The following is a 25,925-nucleotide window of genomic DNA, read 5'->3' on the forward strand; positions in this document are numbered from 1 at the left end:
GGGAGACTGCTGCTTGGATGGAAGGAGAGCCATTGAAAACCTCTCAGAGTATAGATGTAACACATTTGATCCTCAGAACATATGAAGGCTTCTTAAAGTATTAACAAATAGGCTCTTTTTATAGTCAATATCCATGGTATGTTTGTCCATGACACAGGCTGAGTTATTCCCAGAAACAGCTACTGAATCACTCTTTAGATTTCAAGTTTCGGAGGAGCTCCAAAGTACTTCATATTGTGTTTTAAGAGCATAGGATGGTACATCAGGAGCTACCCCAGGCTATCCTTGACTATTATTCTGCATTTTTACAGTACAAAACTGGCTCCTTTTCTGTGTTCTTCTGCCCATTTCTTTGTCAAGTGGAAGGGAAACCTAAATCTTAAAATCTGTAGTCTCTTTCTCTTTTTACTCCATTTTTCCTTTAAACCTTACCTGGAAAATGCACTGCTGAAGCTGGTGAGAATTCTTCCAAATAAAGCCGTTCATCATCATTATACATCAGAAAATCAGCCTCTTTACCTATTTAATGGCAAAAAATATAGGCTATTGCCAAGATAGATTAAAAAAAGCTGGAGTCTAGGTAGCTGCTTTATTTCCAAGAGTTACTAATGGCAGTATATATTTTGAGTGTCAGAGCAATCGTCAAACCCATAAAAGTGATCAGTGACAGCTTTATATCAATGATGTTTTTAAAGTTTGTCTCAGGCTCATGCAGTGAGTCCAGCATTTGTCTGAGTCTCAGAGGGGCAACAGAATGACCACGTCCTTAGAGGGAACTGGACCTCAGCTCTGACCAGCCAGAAGAGATGGGAACGTAAGAATGAAAGTGATAGAACCATGTCTGCGTTGTAGGAGTTGACGTTGTCCAGATTTCAACACCCCCGCCACCCACCCCAAAAGTTAATAGCAGAAACTTGGAGAAGTCCTCAACTGTAAATTATTATCTTTAATCCAATTATATCCTGTGGAAGATATTGGGATGAACTGGTTGAATGATATGTTATAGTCCATGCCAGCTCAGTGCCTACCGTCATCATAAACGTTTCTGAAAGCTTGAAAGGTAGTGCATGCATCCATCGAGTGTGTTCCTTAGGTGTCTTGAGAACGTGATTTATTTTGGGGTGGTTTTTTTTTTTTTCCAAGACCTGGAAATACAGTCAGAGGCAATAAACTATCCTTGGATTATTGCAAGGATAGAATATACTTTATGTGGTGTACTATCCCTGTGATGTCAGGACTGCGACTGCCTTGGCAGTTCTTGGGGTTTCCCACTTTTGCAGAAATAGGAACGGGTTGAGATGGTCGTGGAGCATCAGAGTTCAGCTCCGAGGCTTTTGAAGGTTGGTAGATCTTATAAATGTCCGAGCTTGGCAGCATGACCTTGAGCTGGATGACTAAGAGGCTGAGTCTATTCACAGGACCCAGTGTTTGCTGGGGAATGGCAGTGCAACATGGCTACCTCTTGCCCCGTAGATCTTGGGCAGGTTTTGGGGCATGAAACAAGGGATAACAGATGTACAAAGACCTCCTAAGAAGTGAGCTGCAGAAAAAAAACCTGTGGAGCGTAAAGAAGGTCAGGCTCTGGATCTGTTTATTGGAAAGAAAATTGCTGTCGGAACATTGAGTAATAGATGCTGGCTGTGCTTCGTTTCACAAGCACCTGACCTCCTTGATCGTGCCATGTCCTTTTAACCTGCTTGTGCCAGAGGGACACTGCTGTGATCTGTGTTCCTTCAAAATGAGGAGGCGCTGTGCAAGCAATGACAGCAAGGGTTACACGCTGGCAGGGCTTTGTGAGCCTCCGAGAACTACGTCCCCAGCAGGGACTGTGCCAGCCTGGCGTCCGTCCTGTGGTTGTTTATGAAACCAACCATGTCCCTCCAGTATCAACGCTGTAGGAGATGTCTTCTTTGCTCCCTGTCACAAAGGTGTGATTTCTGCTCCCGAAGCAGAGGACAACGAAGACTTCGTATCTTTCACTAGAAAAGCCTTTCACATCCTACTGCGTGATTAGGTATCTTCCTTTGAAGCCGCATCTTGGCTCCTTAGGGAAAGCAATAAGCCCTCCATAGCCTCTCCCACTGCTCCACTGCAAGGGAGATCTTTATGGTCTTTCCTCAAATAATTGACACACGTCTATGCCAGCTGATATTTTTTTGACTTGTTTTGTAAACTGCACCTTGGAATGCAGAGGTCTCCCCTTCCCACCGCTGCCAGGACGGCCAGCGGCACAGGGTATGGCCAAAGGGACACACGCACCGTGCAAAAACCCAATCCGTCTGGTTTGCATGCAAAGACTTTACGACGTGAAAGAACAAAAGTCATTCAAACTGAAATTGCCTGTTTGCTTTTTGCGTTTGGAGAAATACAGCGTGCATAGTCCCAACAGAGGCATCTTGAGGCAAGAGCTGAATTTCGCCTTTGACTCTCAAAGGCTGGAAGTCACGCTGGCCCAGGGAGCAATGTGAAAAAAAAAAGCCAGAACCTGCCAGAAGGGATTCACAATAAAGGGAGAGCCTTTTTTTTTCCTTGTGACTAAAACACCTGTCAAGGCTGCTAGGACTCTGCTAATTACACAATAACTTTGTTATATCCCACTTGGAAGAACAAACAATACTTGAAGCTCTGAAAACGAGCAGCCTTTAGACTAGATTAATGCAGGCAGAATGACTACACGGAGCCGGTGTTCGCCCTGCCCTCCCAGAGGCTCTGGAGAGTAAAATGGCTTGAAGACTCTCTTCTTTGTTGCTAGTGCTACATAATAAAGTAATTGTGCAATTAGACGTAGATTACTGATGGGAGAGAGGTATTTTCTATGCAACTTAGGTTAAAGACTGGCCTCTCTGAATAGGTTTGAAGCCTCAGCACAGCATCTCTGCTTGTTTTCGATTGAGCCTCTGGTAGCCCCTAGTAGCACCCAGGCAGGAGAAAAGGAGCATCTCTGATTAAGTGTGGTTTTTCTTCCCATGTGAACATATAAAGGAGGTCCTCATGGAAGGTTGCAGTGCAATCCCCGCGTTGTGCAGCTCCTTGGGATGCCATGTTTAAGCAGCATGGATTAAAGGGTTTCACCTCATGATGCAGGTGTCTGAGGCATGGGCTGGTAGGTCAGGCCCCGGGAGGGGTGAGAATAGATGGAACTGGGGAATAATGTTTTAAGGCCTGATGTCCCCTAAGCTTTCCAGCCTTGGCAGCTGATGGCAAAGACTCAAGTTAGGAGGTTTAAAAATACAATAAAGCATAAGCCTAGAATCATATAACATAGCTCTGCATGTGAAGCAGGCCTTGGCTCTCAGGTATGGATGTCCTTTCCTTCATAACTTTATTTCCTTGCCTATCTGATGGCGCTGTGAGCTTTTTAGGGTCAGGAGGTTAAGGGGCAGATGTTGCTATTCGTGACAGTGGGGTGGGAGGCAGCATGAGCTGAGCAGGATCCGCTCCAGTACATCTTGGGTCTCTGCAGATATTAGCCTGATGGAAAGGTTCGGTCTGTGTGCCCGGGTGAAACTGGAGGAGGGGAAACAAGATGGGCGACGCATATTGGACAAGAGAAATGGTGTGAATATGGGTCTGGGGTGACAGACCTTCTTTGGGCATGATGTTTCTCCAGTCTAAGCTTGGTTATGTATTCTGCCAAGCTCGTGATGCCAGGCACCGCAACCAGGCAACTGGTCTATCTCGTGACAGCCCCCAGGAGAGGGCTTTGTGTGGGATTCACCTCTGCTGTGGTGCCACCTGTAGCTACTTGAACCCCTGCAAGGTTGTCAGCCTGCTACCCCAAAACCAGGAAAGAAAACTTGAGGTGTCTTCCCTGCCCTGTGAGCTGCCTGGGGATGGGCCAGCTGCCAGGGGTGCTAGGACAGGCATCCTGTCCAGGGGCTGGTGGTGATCCACTGCTGATCTACAGTGATCCCTACCTTGCGCGGTCAGCAGGGCTCGTGGGTCCCCTTTCCCCTGTTGTGCCTAACAGATGTGGTGGTGTTTGCAGGTCCCGTGGCAGTGATCAGCGGAGAGGAGGATTCAGCCAGTCCCCTCCACCACATCAATCACGGCATCACGACGCCCTCATCCCTGGATGCTGGCCCGGACACGGTGGTGATCGGCATGACCCGCATTCCTGTCATCGAGAACCCCCAGTACTTCCGACAAGGTCACAACTGCCACAAGCCAGACACGTGTGAGTGCCCGATCCGGCCGGAGTCCCCTGCGAGGACCAGGGGTCAGGTTGGGGAGAGGGGGGAAGGAGGGTGAGGAGGGAGAGGTTAAGAGGATGAGGAAGAAGAGAAGGAGATTTTTGAGGAGAGTGGGTCTTGGTATGGTCCAGAAACCAAGCGAATCTCAGGTTTCAGAAATCACAACATACATGTAGGTGCTTCCAGAGAAGACTTTCCACCCTCACCTTCACCTCCTTTCACCCTCCCTCCGCCACCCACCAGTCACCTTCCCCCCTTGCCTGAAAGTGCCATTTGAAGCTGGGCTCTGCCTTGTTGGCTCCACGCGTGAGGTCCCAGAAGTGAGCAAGAGCCGCCTGGGAGCACGGGGATGGATGTCACCCCTGCCTGGCTGGGGAAAGGACCTGCCTCCTCTTCCTCCTCCAGCAGTTTCCCAGCCATGGGGCTGCCTTGTTGGCTCCCCACCGGGCCAAGGGAGAAGCTCAGGACATATGGCCATAGATGGGGCAGATAAGTGGAGATAAAGAACAGGAGGCTTAGATGCTGGATGTCTTGTTTTCATGGGCTTCCGTAAAGCTTTTGCATCTTCCTGGTATAAATCTGGGTTGTGAACTGGGCTCGTTAGACTAGCAGGTGGTGATCAAGTGGTCCTCTCCGTTTTGTGTTCCTAAATTCGGAGCAGAAAAGAGAAGCGCTGGGTAAAAGGATGCTTTTCTGGGAATCCCACACTGCTGCTTATGTGAGTGGTGAGATGCAGCCCTCCCTGACACGTGGCTCGCAGCTGATAGACAAGTTCTCCAAGGCCTTTACCAGCTCCGAGATGCAAGCCGAGCAGTGCAGGAGGTTTGGATAAAGTTTCTGTCCTGCTATTGCTCATCCTTTTGGCTCGTCTCGGTTCCAGGCAGACCTGGAAAAATAAAAAGCTTGCAGAAAAAAGGGGAAAAAACCACAACTTGTGCTATCTCTGTGGCCCAGCCAGAGGTAGAGAGTGCTGCATTGAAGTCGCCTCTGCTCTGCCCTTGCCTGCTGCTGACTCATGAGTGCAGGAGACATAACTCAGCCCCCTGGAAAGAGGGAGGAGGCTGATCTTCCAACCTGTGGAAACTTATTCAGCATTAAGAGCTCAGCAGGAGCGCGCTGCTCCTCGGCCACCGCTCCTCCCATCAGGGGAAGGGGAGCTGCAGCCGCTGCTCCCGTGGAGGTGTCCCTGGGCAGCCCCTCCCGGGTGCTGCGAGTTGGCACCTGAGCTGTTATCACCGTGCTTTGCTTGCCGGAGTGATGGGGTGTACCCAATGAACGTGCTTGGCTTTCCTCTGATTTTCATTTTAATGTGCTAAATTTGGTCTGTTTGTAGAGAGGGGGAGGAAGAGGGTGGTGATTAGGCAGGAGAGGAGAAGCTGAAGGTAGCATGTTTTTTTCTGTGCCGTTAATTATATATTTTACATTTCTTATAGCACCTCATCTCAAAATGATTTACAAACTCTGATGGCTTGGGAAGGGAGGGGGTCCCCCGCTTTATTTTTTTTTCCCTTCCCCTCCTGTGGTCTCTCGAATCTCTTTAATCTACACGCCGACCATTGCAAGACGCAGGCGCTGTTGCCGCTGTGCAGTAGCAGAGCTTGAACCTCAAAAGACTGAGTTCTGCTCTGAGCGTTTGCCCTGTGGGGCTTGTCAGAGCTGGGCAGGTTGCAGGGGAAGCCGCTCGCAGCAGGATTTGGCCTCGGAGTTTCAAGGGGCTGTTTGATTAGGATCTGAAGAGTTCACAGAGTGGCTTGGGGGTGGCATCTGGGGCTGCTTCTCCTGTGGAAGGTGCCACAGGGATGAAATACAGCATTAGTGACAACTGCCATGCTTGGAAATCCACAGCAAATTGCTACCTCCGAGCTCCAGGTATCCCAGTGCTGCGAGGCAGCGGGACTGAAACCAAACCCCCGCCCTGGCACTCAATTTGGGTGCTAACAAGAGACAAACCACAGCTGGATGCTGGCAGGCTGAAAGCCCATCTATTTTTTTCAATTTGTCATTCATGGGGCAAAACCCAGGCTTCAGGACCTCAGGCAGGGTTGGATTTGGTGTGTGTCTTGTATTTTAGTCCCCAGGATTTGACTTGGACACAACTTCTGACTTCACTGGTGGCTTTGCTTGAGGCTGGAAAGTTTTATAATTCACCTTTTAAATTAACCATGCTTGGGAGAACTTTCGCTGTAAGGGGTTTGTTTGATCCGATGTGCTCTGCTCAACTTCAACCTGAGCTGGAGAATATTTGCTCCCGTTCTCCCCATGGTTTTCACGCCGGAGGGTTTTTCTTTTCCCCCCTGTGCGGAGCTCAGACACAAACACTTCTTCATGTGCTGTCACTTGTAGAGAGGAGGACTCCTCTGGACTGGGGAGTGCCTCGATGCCCAGCTGAGCCTGTACTGATGTGAGCTGTCACCTCCTTCCTGCCACGCCACCCACCTCCCACAGAAGCTCTGCCCGGCTGGGGAGCAAAGGTGCTCCGTGGCACCCAGCGTCTCTTCTTTGCACTGAGGTGTTGCTAGAGCAACATCTTCAGCGAGCAATTCCTCTCCCCATCGTGAGGCTTTTCTCCTTCCGTCCTTCCTCCTGCAAGCATCCCTGTGCTCTTGGATGTTGTCTGCGTTGAGGACATGCCGATACCCATTACAGCGCTGCAATGAGGAGAGCAAACTCTATATGCTTAATGCAGTATTAATAGTACATTGATGTGATATAGATTTCTGTCACCCTCTATACTAGCAAACATCGCTTATCACGCAGGGATGACGGATGTTTATTCCCAGCCACTTAGCTCTGCATAATGGAATTGCAGCTGAAATATGGAGAGCAGCTCCCTGCCCGCGGAGCCGCAGCCCCTCTCGTTCCCACTGTGCAACACTGGCCCGTGGGCTCTTCTCGTTAACGTGTCCTCAAGGAGATAGAGGCGTGTTCCTCACTGGGGATGTGCTGTTCTCCCGTCGATAGGATGAAGGGTACAGGAGCCAGCTCTCACCTCTGACTTCCTGGGATTTGTGCAGGTCTCTTGCCACTTTCTGCTACTGCTTAATTTAGAGGAGCAGGAGGGCTGAGCTTGGCTCAGGGTCCTCCTTCCCTTCCTGGTGAGGGCTTCTCAAAAAGCCATGGGAGAAACTGCGCCACCCCGTTTTCTCGTGATGAAGCATTGAGTCTTTGAGAAGATGCTCCCCATCTCTTTACATTCTAAGTCCATGGCACACTGGGCAGGACTAGGGTTTGCAACCAGTCCTCATTTCAGGCATCCTCAGCCCTACCTGGGCGGTTAAGCAAAGAGCTTGGCAATGGGGACAGTCCAATCACAAATCAATTTCAGGAGAATAAACTAAAATAGTCTTTTTCTCATGATCTTCTGCATATGGAAGAGAAACCAAGTGGCGTATCTGCTTGGCAGATGTCAGCAGGAGGAGCGACAGGTTGTGATGAGTTTGCACCTTTCTATATTTGGAAATAAACACATGAGAGGAGAGAAACGGGACTTATTGTGGCAAGCACTGTGGACAGAATAGGTGATGAGGAGATATGACGTAGGACCACATGACTCCATCCTATAGTCAGAGGTTTTGGTAATGCAAAACATGATCCAGTCTACCCTCATTTGTGTCCAGAAAATGGCTATCTGTCCTTCTGGGCAGGAAAAGTCAGCTCATTTCATTGGGTATCTCCTGATCAGCGGAAAAAAGGGGAGCATCAGCTTGAAATGAGTTCATGAGGCTGTTGGTAGGACATGATTTCATACATATGCTTCTTGGCAGTAACAGCAACTTATAGCCTGAGCTCCATCTCCTGATGTTCAGGGTTCGAATTTGCAAAATGGGTAATTATGATTAGCTGGAGAATTTTGTAGTGGAAGACTGGTAATGTTTCAGAATAAACGTTTTGGAAGGTTGTTTTACTTTAATAGTAGTAATTAATTATTAGGACAATGCATCAGATGTAGATAAGTTCTTGGATCTGATCTCTCAAGCTTTACTCAAACGCCACAGCACAGTTTTGCAGTTCTATTTGCGTTCTGTTCTCTCCTCTCATATTTCTTGTCCAACCAAAGAGGTCTTCTTGAGAATGACAAAAATCAGAGGGGAAAAAAAAAAATAAATCCAAACCTTAACGGAGAAAATTAATCTGGGGGGCAGATGCTTTGCAGATCCCTGTCTGTCTCCCAGCAGTGGATGCTCAGTTCCCACCAAGGCTTTTGAGGCAAATGGTTTGATTTTGGTGGAGGTCGTTGCTAGACACGACCGGAGCTGCCTGTGTTCTCCTCTTCCAGGACTGGCGCAGTCTGGGGACTGGGATGCATTCTCCACACGGGTGGAGACAGACGTCCTTCCATAGAGTCCTAATGAGGGTTTTTTTTCAACCTCATTTATTACAGGCTGCCCTGACATAATTACATATTCGAAGTTAGTAATTACACGTATTCATGCTAATTAAGTAATTAGATATAATTACACTAACTGTAAATACATGGTAATCGGCTAAAAAGAAGTACTTCAGAAAAAAAACAAGGCAAATCACACAATAAAAGCGCCATCAGCACTCTTTCACTCGGTACCCTGTCTTTATTTTGTATTTCAGTGCAGTTTAAAAGGAACACTGTGGTCACTTCAAAAATCATAATTTTTAAACAAAGAGATTTCCTTCCCTCTGCTTCTAATAGGTCTTGAAAACAAAAATGGGAAGGATTTTTACCCTTACCACTGTAAAATCTTTTTGTTTGCCTGGTGTGTTTTGTTCATCCTGGACATGGGAAGCTAAAAAGTATGCAGCATTTCTATTTTTGGTCAGTTCATGTTCCCATTTTTGCCAAAACCAACAACAACGTAAAAAAAAAAAAAAGCCATAAATGCTTGCAGTTCCATTTGGCTAAAAAAAGAAGACTGAACCTGTAGGTAGTGGAAAAGAGAAACTTTTCTTCACGCACGCAGGCATAATAGGATTTGCCAAATATTATTTTCATGCAATATAAATGGGGAGCCCAGTGTGAGGTGACAGCAGGACTCTGCTGCCCAGTGCCAAGCCTGGAGCCAGGCTGGAAAGGTCTCAGTCTCTCCCACAGGTCTCTGCTGTTTCTTCAATTTCTCCAAACTTCTCTTTTCCTCTTCTGTCCTCTAACATGAAAACCCCAGGGTCTTCTCCAGCAGGACCTGACGCCCATTACTTCTCTGAAGTAGGCACTTGTGAGTTGAGACTCTTCTGCCTGGTGGCTCCTCACTGTCTTATTATGGTCCTGTGCTCCTCAGTCAACCCATATGAGATACTTTTAGGGGATTTAATAAGGAGCTATGAGTAGCTGTATACGTATTTATGGGTGGTTTGCCACTCTATTCTGTGTCTCCTCATTTGTCCTAGCAAAGCCTGGGTTTGTGGCTTGGGCCTCTGGAAAAGCCCTGACCTCAACACTCAGCTGTTAGCAGGTGGAAGGCATTGGAGGTCCCTGCAATCACCTTCTGCCTCCAAATTTCCTTCCTTCTGGTTTGCGGTTGCCTCTCATAGAAACTGCTCTGAGGTCCCAGTGCTGACGTCCTGCTTAGAAATTTGGAAGTTGGAGAAACCCAAAGGCTCTATCTCACTGCTTCCAGAGCAGATGTTGCAGGTACCTGAAAAAAAGTGTGAGCAACTAAAATTACTGCTTTTGTCCTTCGCCAGAGCAGAACTGAACTGACCTTGTGCCCAGCACCACCTTCTCCTCCTGTTGCCCAGGCTGCAACATCTGACTAACAGGAGACCCCACGGCCAGTGGGACTTGATCCAACCTGCTCAGCCCTCCCCAGCCCTCTCAGATGGTTTTTCTTACCTGTGGCTATGTTATGCTCTGCATTATGTCATCTAGCTCTGAAAGAGCAAGTGGAAGAAATATCCACATTTTCTAGAACTCAGAAGTCCAACCTGTGTTTCTAGAGGCAGAGTGCCCATCCCACCTATTGCACCTGTACTTTGAGTTGCGACCTCATGCTCAGAGAGTCAATCTTCAGTATTCCTACTGTGATGGGCTACAGCAATGAGAGTTTTTTTAGGCTGTTTTGGGACGGCTGGCAAAATGCCTTGCCCCTCCGCCAGCTCTGCAGGTGTTGTCTGTGTGGCTGTAAGGAGAGAAAGAAAATCAGTGTGGGAGGATGAGAAACGTGGCTCTGCTGGGCTCCTGCCTGCTTTGGAAGGAGCTGCTGTAGCCAGCAGGGCAGCCCTGCCTTGCTCTGGGTGCAAGGTGCACCCGCCTTGGTTTGCACACAAGCTGGCTACCTCCTGCAGCTGCTTGGGTTTTAGATCCTCTCTCTATTACTTTAACGTGTGTTTGCTGAAGATATTTGTAGCAACACCTGAGACCAAAAGGAGTTGAGGAAGCTCCAGCCCCAGCATGAGGAAGCCATGCTGGCAGCACAGCTGTGGTGGATGACAGCATGTTGGTTCCTGGTGATGGGGATCCATTAGGAAAAGAAACCCTTAAATCAAGCAGAACATGGCTTTGGGCTGATAATGTTGACCTGCCTCCAGAGGGGCTGCGTTGGTGATGGAAATACTCCTGGATACAGACATCAAGGAGTGAACAGGGAAGTGTTTCTCATACAAAACTCTGTCTGCTGCTCTGGCCTGAAAGCATCTCCTCTGGACTGTTAAATCCTGGTGTCTGTGGGGCCAGCAAGTAGGGCTGACTTGCTTGGGGCGACTTCGGAAAGGGAACACCATGATATGTGAATTGTCAAGCATTTAACAAGCCAGGTGAGGGGAGGTCATGAGCTGGTTTCCTCTCCTGGGCATTCGGAGCGGCTCTAACACAGCAGGCTGCCTGCGCTGCCTGGCAACATCGTCCCTGCATCGAATGGGTTGGACCAGACTGCCAAGGCATGAACCAACTCATGGAGGATGTGTACGTGCACTCTATCTTGCATCCAGACCCCTGCTCATCTCATAGAAGGGATCACACACCCTCCCACCGCTCTTACAGCGTCCCCTGGCGCTCACGCACACACCACCATCCCTGCGGGCGTGGGCATGTGTTCCCTACCTGCTCACACGTCCACCGTGGGATGGGCATGGTATAAAACACTTGCTGAATCAGCTCTTCTTCATTGTCCATGGCTCAGCTTCCTGCACGGTGACACCTACGCGCCAGCCACCTCCGCCTCTCAACTGACGCTGCCAAAGCGCACGCGGATTTCTGCTGAGCGCCCTCGCAGCTCTGCCTTTCCTCGACAAAACCAGGGATGCCACGATGCTCCTGACTAGGCAGTTCCCCTACCAGGGATTGCCCGAAGCCATCAAAGACGGTTACATCTCCAATTTCTAGTGGGTGTTCAGAGCTTGACAGCATAGGCGTGCTTTTCACCTGTGGTCTGGCATGAGTCAAGACTCATCGTAGCAGGGTCAGAGAAGAGGATTGGGACGAAATGAGGATAAAGCAGGTTTTCATTCTCTACATTATTGGCTGTATGCCCAGGTATTGGTGCTTCTCCCTGCCTAGTTGCGCTTGTAGCGCTCTTGACTCCATGGTGCTCTTAAACCTGAAGGAGGTCTCCCTGCCAGCGGAAGGAGGGCTCTGCTCATCAGCCAATGCTCCTCATGCCCAGGACTTCATCCCTGCGAGACAAGAGGTAGCAGTGCATGACCCGAGGCTATTGCAAACTCAGGCAGTCCTGGTGTCAGGGGTAAAGAAAGGGGGTTCAAGAGTGTTCTCCTAATGGTTCATTGATTGTGTGAATTTTGCTGTGGGTTGCTTTAAAAATAGCTGGTGTGTGTATGTGCGTGTGGGTAGAGTTGTGGTCCTGATTTCTTTTGGCCATCAGTTAAACCTTTGTCTTGCTTTTTAATTAGTTTACTGCGGTTTATAATGCTTGGCTGTTGGGAAAGTATCTGGAGGCTGGGGTACCTCTGCGTTCCAGGCATGAGGGTGATGTGCCTGTGGGATCTGGCTGTGGGGTGTCCCTATAGGCACCGGCAGCTCCCAGAGTTTGTAAGGACACTGTGTTGTGACTTTTTAGTCTAACCAGGCTGGTTTTCAGGTTTAAAATCTAGCTCTTGGAAGTGCGTGGGGACTCTCTAGTTAGAAGAGCTGTCTCTGTGGTTAGAAGAACATTGTTTGTTCATTGGCTGGTTAAATTATGATTCCTAATTAAAAATAGCTGCTATTGTTTAGAAGTTGGAGCAATTTTTCATGACCACACACACAGCAGGAACATTATTAGTGCTGCCCTGTGGGACAAGAAGTACAGCCCAGGATCTAGCAGAGAAGCTGTATGTTAGTAGAGGTTAAAAAAAACCCAAGCCAACCTTCCTTGAGTGCTGCTTTTGGGCTAGACAGCCCAAAATACCTCATTCAGTCCTGAAAACTGGGGAAAGACCCACATAAAAAGATATTCTGCCTAAAGAGCTTCTCATGTCAAAGGGGACTTTTGTTTCCCGGCCTATTGTGGTGGCTGGCTCTGGGGAGATGGTGTACGCAGGCAGGGATGGAGCAGGCAGTGACGGGGCAGGCGGAGCAGCACTGCTCTCTGCTTAATGTATAATATAACAAAACCACAGAAATTGTCATTCTCAGTTGTCGAACATATCCAGTCTGCCTCAGGATCCTTCTGGCTGTCTTGCTGTCGTTGGTCGTGGGTGCAGACAGGGAGTGGGTTCACTGCCAGTGGGGCCGATGGGATGGAGGGAGATGCTGCTGCTAATGGAAGCACCACTTCTGGTGGTGCTCCTGAAGCCCTGACCTGCAGCAGTTACGCGTAAAGCACTAGCCTCGTTGAACTCGGTGTGATTTGCTGAAGTGAACAGACCTGGCTAGAGAACTCAGCAAACCCATTTCCACGCGTAGCTGATGTAAGATTTGTATGTAAGTGTCTCGAGGTGAAAAGTACATTGAATTCACAGCATGTAAGAATTGCTCTCGATGCCCGGGCTTGTCTCCCATTAAGGCAGGGTTTACTGCATAATCCATTTTTAGATTCCTGCATGCACATTCCTAAACAGACTGCAAGTTACCTAACGCTGAACCCTGCTTGAATCTGTTTTTCAGGCCCCTTCTCCCTGCCCCTACCTGGATAGGTCTGTTTAAGAGACAGGAACAAACTGAGTCTCAGTGAAAGCATGAAAATTTCTCTATGTACACCAGTGATGGGGCTGTCCGGTCGTCTGCAAAGTGTGGTCAATACGGGATGCAGTACTCAAACTAAGCGATGACTTGCGGCTTCGTGTAGACTCAGCTTTTCCTGATGTTAGTTCCAAGTTCCTACTTGCTGCTGATGTTGCAGCAATGCCTGTGGTTCTCTGCCACAGTTGTGAGTCTGCAAAAACGTCGTACCTTTCTTTCCGCCCTACTAACCTATTTTTCCTCAATGAATTGGAGCACTGAGTCTGAAGTTTACTATACCTACCTATTTTTATATATATATATAAAATATATATGTTTGATCTATTTGAAATGTACTGTTTTATAATGGTTGGACACCTGTTTTTACCTTGGTAATACATTTTAACAGGCTTTACATCATCCTTCCTTGTCCCACCACCATGCCTCCTTTTTTTCCCTTTGCGAGGGAAATGGGATCTATTTATATTTTTCTTCCCTATGAGCATCTCTTAAATTCAGGACAAGCAGTTTCTGTGGCTCCCATAAGTGTGACTAGGAGACAAAGCAGCTGAGTCTCCTAAGTATACATGGCAAATTTGCAATTAGAAGAAAACACTGAAGCAAAATGACTTCAGCCCTTGTCTCCCTTCCCCCAGCCCTTCCCACCCCTCCACCTCCCTCTTGCAGGATTAAGCTAAACTAATCCTCAGATGAGCAAGATCGTTGGGAAAGCAAAGCAGCAAAGTAAAACCAAGGGAGGAGAAAGAAAAATCCTTCACACTCAACACTAATAAGGAAATTACGGGCGTCCTACATTATGAATTGGATGAATTTTTAATGCTTAGGAATGTAGTTGATTTATAATGCATCCATCCTGGACTGCAGAGCCTGTCACCAGCTAATAAATAAATGACAGGCCCTTTGTATTAAAAGTATCAGTCATTTTACATCTCTGCACTGTAATTGATGTGGAGCATTGAGCAAGGGGAGATGGTGGCCATTAGGTGTATACCAACGCAAAGGACCTCATGCTTCAAGCCATACCTGAGGTCTTGATATACCAGAAAGTTGCAGCCCAGTCTTCAAGTCTTCTCTCAGATTATCCCATTGCTCACAATCCAAAACCAAAAAGAAATAAAGAGCTTGGCAAAGGGCTCCATGATTTTGAAAGGTCATTTTAAGCCCAGTTTAGGGCCCTGTTTCTTGTGGCTTATGTTATAGGATAAGTTAGTTACCTTCGGACAGCAAGCGAAGCTTCACCTAAGGTGGTTGCCCAAACCTTCATTCCTACATGTGGAAGGAGATGTGATGCTTGGGGTCTGCCCCATGTTAGACAGACACCTTGTTCAAGATGGGAAATATTGTGCCGTCTGTTCTCTCGATGATCCTGGCTATTGGAGCAGGCAGGGTGAGGTTAGCTCAGAGTCAGAGATCAGCATGAATTCATATGAATCCCACCACAAATGTTGAGATGGAGGGCTGTGTTAAAAATAAATTCTGGGCAAATTCCAGAGATGGGGTGGGACTGTCCTGTTCCCATGCCAGATCCCAGCAGAGCCCAAATGTCAGGGGAACCTTACTGAAAGCACAGCAGGCAGCTGAGTATTTGAGGGATGGGGGTATATTTTATCCTCTTCTTAATGAGGACAGGTAACCTGGCATCTTGTACTTCCACCATTTCCTGGAAAGAGGCATTTCTCCTTCCAGCCCATCATAGGGCTGCCAAGCATCTTCATCTCCATTTTATGGATGAGGAGAGGCAGCTGGAAAGGCATCAATTTGCTCAAGGTCACACCAGGTTGCTGACAGCTAGCAGTCTGGCCCACGTTCAGCCCGCTAGACCTTGTTGCTTGTTTAGGAGTTGCCACCTGAAGTCCTTTCACAGCCAGTCTTTTGGACTCAGGAGTTTAGATGTTCAAACAAGTTCTGGGAGCTGTCAGCTGTATGTTGTGATCCCAAAAAATGGCAACTCTGAGCTTTTCCTGCTCCTTTCCAGATAGGTTAGATCAAATTATTCCTTTCCACCTTCATGGGGGCTATGCTACAGTCTAACATGTTTCTGCTTTGCTCTCTTGACTAATGCTGAAGAGACCTTTCCTTGCTGACCTCCTAGGAGCTTTGCTGACCTCGTTCCACCTAGGCGTTGCCTCCTGGCCCACTTGGTTGGAGTAGGAGTTGGTTGGAGCCTGAGTGCTGGGCTCGGAGGAAGAGCAATTATTTTTCACCTTGGCTTTACTTCCTGGCCAAAGGAATTGAGTGGGGAGCCTGGGATATGAGCCCTGCTGCCCAAGGAAAGCTCCGCTCTCCAAGATCCAGACTTTCATGTTGACCTGGAGGAGGGAAGTGCTTATTGCCTTGTTTATTACACTTCCCCATAGCAGCGTAAATACTATATCCGTGATAGATATGGATCTTATGAATAATATAGAGATTTGAACTAAGTAGTTGCAGTGCTTTTTTAATACAAGAGATCCTCAGCGTCAAGTAGTATTAATGATCTGTCTTGACGCGGTCTCTGCAGAGGGCAATTGCAAACCCAAGTTCCGTGAGAATTTGAGAAATTGGGGGAGAAATCCTAATGTGCTGTTCATCCCTTCTCTTCCCTTTGGGACACTCCAGAAAGAGTATCCTGTCTGCTGATTTTTTCTCAGCTTTCCCTAGACCCTCCAAGGATAGGAAGGCTAAGAGAGTTTTGGGAAAACAAATCCCTTTTGTAGGCAGGCTGGGCTGGGCTGTCAGAGGAGGCAACTTTGGGAGGAAATGTAATACAAAGATCCTAGCAGCTCCCTGCGGTCACTAACGGTTCTCTGGACATTTCTGGAAGAGTAAAATGATTAGTTACAGTGGAATAGCTAAATTCAGGCAGAGGTAATGATGTTCTATGTCTCTGCTGATGTGAGTCTTGACTCTTCTCTGTAGTTTTAATTTGCAGCTCTCCTTTCCACTTGCTCTCTGAAATCCTTGCAGCCTTTCTATTAAGCAGGTGGCTACATTATTATGAGAAATTCTCTATAAAGTCCAGTCTTTAATGCCTTAGAATCTTTAGGGATGAATTTAAGGTCAAGCTTTAACACCTAGCTCTTCTTTGCAGTGACTTCGCTGTGGGGGAAGGGATAACGGGACAGGAGTTGCAGGATGTGCTGTGGGTCATTTTGTGCCTCGCATCACTGTTGGCAGAGAGCGGGTAGCCCGGCTGGCAGGTCCTTCTCGCTCCCTGTTGTAGGTATGCTACGTGCTGGTGTTACAGCTGCAGAGCTGGGAGGCCTCTTTAATGGAGCTGTACGAGAAGGTTATGAATACCTTTTCAGTTCAATTTTTTCCCCCAAAACGGAGGAACTCTTTGAAGGTTTGGGAAAAACTTAAAACTCTTTGAACTTTGGGGAAAGTGTGGAGGTTTAGATTGGATGTTAGGAAAAATTTCTTCACCAAAAGGGTTATCAAGCATTGGAACAGGCGGCCCAGGGAAGTGGTGGAATAGCCATCCCTGAAGGTATTTAAAAGCTGGATAGACATGGTGCTGAGGGACATGGGTTAGTGGTGGTTTTGGCAGTGTTAGATTGATGGTTGGACTTCATGATCTTAAAGGCCCCTTCCAACCTACACAATTTTATGATTCTATCTCAAGCCTTGAGTCAGGCTGTTAACCTTTCTCATTCCTCTCTTTCTAGCCACGTTTCTCTTTGAGGTTATTTCTTTTCCTTCTTCTACCATCGCCCTTTTAACAGGAATGAGAGCAGGGGAGACCTGTGGACTCGGTGGCCTGTGTTCTCGCATCGTCATTCCTGGAGGAGCAGGTCTCGCTGACCTCTGTGGGCTGTGTTGAGCCGGGTTCGTGGGCTCAGGTGTTTCTTTGCTACAGAAATGGTAGCTCATTAACACTCTCTGCCCTGCAGATAACTTTTATTGATCATCAGCTGCTTAATCAAAAACTCTATCACAGTTTGCTTCGATTATTCTTTTCCATCTCTTCATCTCTAGAGAATCAGCTTAGCTAAAGTTAATGTACTCATTATGCAGTTGGGAAACCACTGCCGCAGACTGCTGTGTAAATCATAGGTTTTAGGAAGGTTTGTGTCTTCCTTCCTGCACGTAGCAGGATATTGGGTGCATATTCCTCTACTTGATGGGGTGAAACAGGTGCTGGGGCAGTTGTGCTGAGCTGGGTTTTGACCTGCCTGCGGCATTAGTACTCACCTCCCAGCTTGCACAGAGCTCAGGCCCCACATCTAGATCCTCGCAGTCCTGGTATAGTGATGAACAGCACTGCTGCTACACCTAGTGCTAACCCACCCTCACCTTTCTAGAGACACGTGGTGGCCTCCACATCACCATAAATACCTACCAAGGTGTGCACCTTGACCACTGGAGACCCCTCTCCCCTCTCGTAGAAGGATGTTTGGGTTGAAGCAACTTTATGGCTTTGTCTCTGCTGGTGGTCACTTGGCAGTTGGGTGATGAGGGCTTTCCTATGGGAAACCAATCGCTCAGGAGAGGGTAGGAGAGAGCTGGGATGGGGGATGACCTGTGTAGGGGTACACCGAAGACGAGAGCATGGACAGGGGATGTTTGAGAGCTGTGACCTGGGGGAGGGAGACGGGAGGAGAGCTAAGTGCCAAACCATGATGGTGAAAGTCTGAACAGCTGGATCATGCATTTGGTTTTTATTTTCTGATGATCTGTGTGCAGTGTATATATAGACACAGAAGTGGTGACTTACAGCAAAAGTAGGACGTTAAGTCCCCTACCTAAACAGATCTCAGCACTCCTGAAATCAGCACCTTGAGTGGGTATTTTGCTGACACAGTAAGGGCCACGGCTGGAAACCTGCTCTGTGAATAGTGGCTTTACTCTTTTGGAAACCATCAGAGCTCCGGCGATGGGGAAGTGAGGAAGCTGTGCAGGAAGTGGCAAAGATATTTCCCAGCACTTGCCGTGTGTTTAATGGCCAGCCCTGAGAAGTGGCAGGCCAGTTTGAGTGGGGATACAGGAAGGGCTTGGGAGGGAAGCCCTGAGACAGGAGTGCTGCTTGTTCCTGGCCGCTCCAAACTTATCTCACACTCGGGTTTTGCTTGATGTCCTGATATGATTCATTTTTCTTTTGTCTTTTAATGTTTGCTGCATAAAATCATTCTTCTTGATCCTATACGCTATCAGGGCTACATATTCCATGCTGGTTATGGTGTTGCAGTGACCTAATTTGATTGTGGAGGGTCGTGTCCTGTATAATGTTGTCTCATTTTCTCAGTAGTCGATACAAACTTGATTTTATTTTCTTTGAAAAGAAAGGAAGGGGGGCAGGAGCCCAGCATCCATGGCCAAGCTTATACCTGCAGCTCCTACCTTGTTGCCTGGCCGCGAGGCTGCGATGGCACACATAGTTCAGCCTGGATGGGACCCGCAGGCTCTTTTTATTTATATTGTTTTTCCTGCCGGTACTGAAGGGGAGAAAGGATGGAAGCTCCGGCAGAGAAAAGCCTTCATTTGTAGCTGCTGGCACCTCCGATTTGCCTCAAGGAGTCATTATTCCAGCAGGCTGGACGCCCTCTTGATGGAGCTTATCTCTGGAGGGGGAGGGTTAGCTGTGTCTCCCCGTGGGACCTGGGTGAGTGTTTAGCTTTCTCCTTTTGTCTCCAATTAGATGCTCGGTCCTCTCTACCTCTGGCTTTCACCTGCCTCAGAGACCCTTAACCTGCCTTACGCCTCTGTTATTTATGAGTAGCTCCGAGGGGAAAAGGAGGGTCTCGTCTCAATCTGTGTGGCTCGTTTGCATGTGAAATAAGCGTGTGGTTTCAGCAGTGGTGGCAGCAGCCCGGGTCTCCTGGCCCCGCTGGTGACTGGTCTTGTTCAGGGCGGCTTTGACAGCTCCAAGACTGTGGCTGGGTGAGCGGTGGCAGGGCTTGCTCATAAACTGGAAGTGTCACTGTGCTTTTGTAGAGCTCGGTCAGAAGAGGGTGGGGTTTTTTTGAGCAGCTCATAAAGGAGGTGTCAGCCCAGTGTTTGGTCTGTGGGAAAAAGAACCTGCTTTTGCAAACTGAAGATTGTGGCAAGCGCTTAGCTCTGGCTCTTGGGCCATCTCTGACAGCTGGGATTGCTGGTGTGGCAAATTATTCAGCTCATGCTTTCATTGCTGTTTTCCTTATGGGTCCTGGACTTTCTTCCTTTTTTCTCAGGGTATTGCTCATTCTCAGCCCTGCCTCCTCCTGTCCCACTGGGTGTTGAATGAAAAATGGATTTGTTGTGGTGACAGAGCAGGAGTCAGAGGGTCATTGGCAGGCAAACCAGACCATGATTTTGCAGCCTTAGCTGCAGGTAGGAGTTGAACAAATGCATCGACGGCTTTGTGTTCCTGGTGTGGCACCGAGCAGGCTCCCTTGGCTTGGGTCAAGGATTTAGCGGTGGCAGGAAGAGGCCAGGCAGCAGAGTGGCAGTGATCTGTGCGGCTGGGCAAGGACCAAGGGAACCGGTATCATGAGCCTTGAGGGCAGGAAGAAAGGGAGCGGGCTGGACATTGGCCACTCGTGTGATCCTCCTTGGCAGGGTACCACGTCTTCATGGGCCAAGAGCCTGGCACAGGCAAGCCAATGTCCCTGATTTGTTCTCGGTTTCGAAATATTTAATCAGAGAATCAAATATGAAGTCTCTTTAAGAAGAGACTGGCACACAGCAGCTGGCTGAGTGTCGCAATCAATGTATCCGCTGTGGAATGTTTCCTGCAGAAATATTACATCCTCTCTCATTTACTTGATGATCTTTAGGGTGAATCAATCAAAAGATGCCGCACACAAATAGTTCAGCCTGTGATCCTGTGGGTGTCCATTAGAGAGGCATTTGCTCCGTGTTAATGGACCTGTTGATTAACAAACAAACCATTGCTTTTTAAATAGAAAGCTGTTACTTGATAGCAATTGTTAGCATTTGGTTTTCTGCTGCCCCACCTCCCCTACGCACAGCTCTCACTCGGTGCCAGTGCAGGCGACTGCTGCAACAAAGCCCAGGTCTGCACTGCTGGGGAGAAAAGCACTCACATCTTACCCAAGCGGTTATCAGAGGTGGACCTTCTCCTAGAGGCTGGAAAGGACGGAGAGAGACTTCTTTGTACCCAGCGTGTGATTTCATCACAGTGTGTCTTGTTCCGTTAATCGTGTTTTCTGCACCCGTCTGCCTTGGCATGGGATGCCCTGTTGGGCTCCAACAATGTCTGAGGAAGATCTTCCGCTGACGTCCTCAACAGGTCGAGGCTCAGCAGCTCCTTGAGGAGGCTGTCTTGGGTTTCACACCAGGCTGCGTGCATGGGAGTCTTTATTTGGGTCTGTAAAGTCTCTGGTCTGTCGGAGCAATGTTATGTTCATTTCTTTTCCCTACAACAGGGACATTTTCCCAGGATCCACTTTTCTGGGTGAAAATTTGCCCATGTTGCAGTGTTAGTTCTTGCTTTTCTGGTGCTAGCATGGCATGAACCCCAGCTGGCATTTTAAGCAGTAGAAGATCAGGATGATGGCCACTGCATAGAAGATGTCCTACCTTTGAAAGCCCCTGCACCAACCTGAGTGGACCCAACCCAGTGATGACCAAAGCTGTGTAGACAAGGAAGCAGCATGTTCAGTGCTGTCAGAGCTCTGGTGTGGCACTGGAAAGACAATCCCCAGACACGGTCCAGGACAGACCACCGTACTGAGCAGATAAGTGCAGAGAGGCAGTCACACAGCAGGGCTGACCAGCCCAAAAGGTCCAGGGGTGCGGTTGTGGGTTGTGTTTAGCTTTGCGCTGATAGTTGCCAGGAGCTGCTCTGCTTTCTGGGAAGCATGTTTGGAGCCCTGCTGCTCAGCCAGAGGCTGTGGGGCGCATTTGTTCCACCCCAACCTGCTGGTGCGAAGCAGCCACCGTTCAGTCTGGCAGGCCAAGCATCGCTCCAGCCCGCTGCAGAGGGGACCAACACCCCCGTGTTACTTGTTTAGCTCCATCCTTTATCGCTACAAACCAACTCACCCAGAGCCGTCCTTCCCACAGCTGGTGGGAGTCAAAGTGATGAGGCAGTTAGTGGATTAGGGCAGCAGAGTGAAAACCATTTGGCATTTCTATCCTGATTCTTCTGGGTGCCTTTAATTAGCATGATTGCTCAGCACGCGATTTTGCCATGTTCTTTAGCTCCCCTGGTTAGAATAATTATTCCCCCAGCTCCTTTTGTTCCAATTCCTGATCGCTTACAAAGTCTCCTGTTAAAAGCCATTAAATCCGTAATGTAAAGTGAGAGTAAATGTGCTCAGCAGCGTTCCGCTCTCAGCCCCACACGTGTGCGCCCGCGCGCTCTCCGGCCCCTCTCCCGCTCCCCGCCACGTGCTCTTGCGCTGCGGCATCGCTCTCCGCTCGTCTCTCACACGCTTCCCCACCGGCCATCCCACGTGTCCCACACGGCAGCAGGTTGTGTGCACGCTCTCCCTGCTTTCTGCTGGCACCGCTGCTATCGCTCAGCTCGGTTTCCTCTCTGCACAGGCTGGTTTTGACACCGAGGTTGGACTCAGGGCTGTGGACTGTGATCTCTCACATTTAGTTGCATGTGAAAATACGGATGTCCCCTTAGAAGTGTATGTTCTTGCATGCTTTTGCCCTGGTGCGGGCAGCTCTCGCTTCAAGGAGAAACATCCATAGAGAAGGACATGTCCTGGCTGTAGTGGCAGGCAGGACTTCTGATGACAGATGACGGCAAAGAGGAAAGAACTTATTTTTTAAGTAAAACTGTTTCCCTTTTTCTCAAGCGTGAAATCCTCTGGTTGATGGGGGTGGGGGGAACGGGTTTTGGATAGTCACAATCCTGGGAGTTTCCATGTTGCAGTGCCTCGCCATCCAGAGGCCTGGGAGCTCAGCCCTTTCCCTGTCCCTCATCTCTGCTGATATTTGATGGGCACATGCCAACGACACAAGCGGGGCAGACACACAAAGGCTTGCATGGAATTATGTGGTGTGAAATAAGATTGGGCTGAAGCGCTTTAAACGCCTTGTGCATTTAGGTGACTTGATGTGAGAAGGAGAGAGAGGGAGACTTATTTTCAGACCCAAAATAAAACTGGGTCAGCAGAGGGTCTGGCAGTCATGTAGTTTGTTAAGCTTGGAGCTGACTGCTGGAGCAAAAATTCATGGCTAGACCACTTGCTGGAAAAAGCTTGTAGGAAAGAAACCCTGGCCCTTCCTCCCTTCTTTGAATGAAGACTCCTAATTCACAGCCACCACACGTTTTGGGCTTAGGTCTTCATTTGCTGCCCTGCTGTGATGTGCCAGATCTTCCCCGCTCTGCAAAGCTCACCCTCTGCTGCAGGGTGGAGTAAGGGTCTCCTCGCACAGCAGCATCCCTGGGTGCACTGCTCGGGGGCCTCCCCACTCACCTCATCTCTGCTGGCTGCGAGGGTCTTTCCAGGCATTTCATACCTTCTCTTGCAAAAACATACAGTGTTTCATGTGCGTTTTGTGGGAGCAAAGCCCTTTCTCCCCTCCTACTAATTGAAGGCCACCACAAATACCCACCACTCGCTGGGTGGGCAGTACCCAAATTATTCCCTAGGAACAGCATCATCCCAGCACAAACTTAGGGTCCTCTGCTGGCTGTCCCCTCATCCCCTGGGGAAAGCACTCCCTGAGCCCTGGGAGGTGTGTTTTCGAGCTTGCCACACACTGGCAGGTAACAAAACATGGTATTGAAACAAAATCTGGAGGCAGGATCTCTCCCCTGGGAGAATTAATGACATTCTTCTGATATATTTTGGTGCAGAAGGCAACTTATTTTAAGAACCATCTAGTGGGGCAGTTATCAAGAGAAGAAGAGCCATGGTGGCAACCTTCATTTCCAAAACAATCAGCAGAATAGGAGCACTGGAGAAACACAGACGAAGGACGATTCCAGAGAACGCAGCATCCAAACAGCCGAAAAATCAACAAAACCTTGTTCCTCGAGGCTCCCTGCTGCTCTCACTGTGTTTTTGCCCTCAGCTCTTCCTGTTCCCATTTACAACTCCTCTGTAGTGCTTGGTGCCTCCTTGCCTGCCGAGATCTACGCTCTTCAGTTTCCATCCTCAGCTTGTAAACTCCACAAAATCACGTTTCCCCACAGGATGCTCCTCCCGACACATCAGGCTTTGGGGCTTGTACCGCTCCTGGGCTTCCTGGAGGGCAGCTCTGGCCTTTCAAGGTATTGCTGGAGCAGATGGCAGAGTAAAGAGACCTGAGCAAGCAAGGATTTATCCTGCGCCTCGATCAGCTCCTCCACCAGCCTTCTGAAGAGCAGGAGAGCATTGTGCCAGGGCAGGGAAGGTCCCAGCTGCAGGCTGCAGCCATCTTGTGGTTTCCTGTCCACCATGTGTGTCTCCTTTGGTATCTACTCTCATATCCCGGCCATCTGGCTTTACCAAGTGCTTCTGTCCCCTTTAAGACCCCAGGTCTCCTGAAGAGGATGGGAGCCTGGGAGCTGGAGCTATTCCCTGTTGAGCGCCCACGACTGGCATCAGTTCCTACGAAGACCTTGGAGAAACCGTGGTCCTGCTCCGTGCCGCCGTTTTGCCGTCTGCGTAACGAATATAACAGCTCCCGCCTCCCCAGGGAATGAGCGAGGCGTAACAAATTAATGTTTATGAAGCGCTCTCCGGTTGAAAAGAAGTTTGCAACGGGGCTGTTGCGGTTCTAACTTAGGGGCTTCCTTTGCTTGTTGGCTCTTTGATGTGGCGATCTGTGGTACTGGTGGATCAGCTGTACCATAATTGGAATTAATCAGCAATTAAGGAACAGGAGCCCAACTAGGTTCTTTCCCAGTGGATATTCATTTCTGGGCAGATTAGTCAGTGGTTTCAATAACTCTGTGTAAAATGCTCAGGGTAACTATTGCGATCTGAAGCGGCTGGGGAACAGAGGCGGTGTCAGAGGGACACGGATACCTGTCAGGCAAAGTGGAAATGAGAAGCTCTTGTAACACTGTGCACAGCGCTTAAATTGGCAGCACTCTGAGGGCTGACTTGGGAAAAAAAAAAAAAAAGGAAAAAAAAAAAGAAAAATTATAAATTGACAAAAGAATATATTTGAAAACCAAAGTGATGAAAACGATGTATTACTTGTTGGGATGAGATCTTTCATACGCGGGTCCCGCGGGCTTTGCGGAGTACAGAGGCAGAGAGAGTGCGGTGAGAAATGGGGACTCGCGGAGGCAGGGAGACGCGGTCGTTCCTCCAGGCGGTGAGAATTGCGGAGGAGAAGGCTCTTGGACGTAGCGGTGCAAGCACACAGAGGAACAGAAACAGGGCAACAGCCTGATAACACCCAGGATGTCGGCTACCACCGAACTCTCAGGCATTTTGTACTTTCCTGCGGCTCGTTCTCATGGCCGACCTGTAAATCCCAAGAGTTTTGCCACACACATTTGCACGGCCGCGGGTGTCATGAGGGACAAAACAGCCATCCCCTTTGCTCAGGTACCTTCTTTCTGTCCCAGTACGATTTAAATAAGGCAGAGACTAAGCTCTGCATGTTATGGGTGAAACTGCTGAGTGCCCAGTCCTTCCCCCTTCCCTGGTCCTCTTACAAGTCATTCCACATACTCTGGCTTCAATCTAACGAAAACAAAACCGATGAGGCCCAACTGATCTGGCTGCTTTCCATCATGCAGTGGGCCTCTGAGTGGCTTTAAATAGCTGCACCTCTGTGCAGCCTGGAGAAAAGCATTGGCTGTGCCTCTGGATAGGGAGGGTAGCTTTGAGTCAAATCACAGGGCATCTCAGACCTGAAAATAGCCTTTTTAGCTTGACCTTGGTCTTAAATAGATATTTTTTTTTTTATTTTTTTTTTCTTCTTATTTTTAATTTTATACCCTGGTAAGTGTTTTCCTACTCCGGGGCTTTTCCTAAGGGGGATCGGTGGGGAATCTTGGAGCTCTGCCTCCTGAGCTATCAGGCTACATCATTTAGTATCTTGGAACTACTCCATCCATGAAAGAGTTCCAGAGAAAACAAACTTGTGATCCTGGCTAATATGGACACAGCCCACATTAACGGCGGCAACAGTAGAAACGCAGCGGATACTAGAATTCCTCCGACCAAAGGTTTAATGAATCTTACATAGTCTTAAAAGAGTTCACTGCGCGGAAAGCTGTGAAGCTGCCCTTTTCTCAAGGAACGTTGTTCAGCTGTTGAGTGCCTGCAGTATTCTCCTACCCCTTCCTCTGCTGTAGTTAAGCATTGGAGAAATTTGTGTGGAAATGGAATCTTCTGGACCCATTTGCTCCTGCTGGGTCTCTTGCTCTCAGCCCAGCTCTTCCCTTTCCTGCCCTCAAACACGCATGCAGTGCTGCGAAATCCTCCTCGTGGTTTTGGGCTGTGGAGAAGATGAAGATGCCACAAACTGTAGCTAGAGCTCCATCTAGCACATTCCCATGAGGTTTCCAGTGACGTCAAGCCTCATTGACTAAAGTGGGAGACTCTTATGCCTGAGATTAAACCATGGAAAATGAACAAAGATACAAGGTGAGCTGCTGTGGAGGGGAATAAGGACCCTGTTTCCGTGAAAATGAACAATCATAAGCATTTCAGTAGCTCTCAGAGCCTTTCTGTGAATCTTAAAAGAGCTGTTATCTACTTGAAGATCTGTTCGAGGTCTGTGTATCAGCATGAAATTCATCTGTGGGCTGAATTTTCTTG

General features: G+C 48.6%; 1 protein-coding gene across 3 annotated transcripts in view; it reads left to right on the forward strand.

The window, feature by feature from the left end:
* Window positions 1–25,925, forward strand: part of NTRK3 (neurotrophic receptor tyrosine kinase 3) — a 218,835-nt gene that overhangs the window by 117,046 nt on the left and 75,864 nt on the right. For all 3 annotated transcript variants that reach the window (XM_063346504.1, XM_063346505.1, XM_063346506.1), the window contains exon 12: window positions 3,989–4,177. In XM_063346504.1, coding sequence (XP_063202574.1) covers window positions 3,989–4,177 — 189 coding nt within the window. The remainder of the gene's footprint in view (window positions 1–3,988; window positions 4,178–25,925) is intronic.

Source organism: Chroicocephalus ridibundus, chromosome 9, assembly GCF_963924245.1.
Source record: "Chroicocephalus ridibundus chromosome 9, bChrRid1.1, whole genome shotgun sequence".
In the NCBI taxonomy this organism is placed as follows: domain Eukaryota; kingdom Metazoa; phylum Chordata; class Aves; order Charadriiformes; family Laridae; genus Chroicocephalus; species Chroicocephalus ridibundus.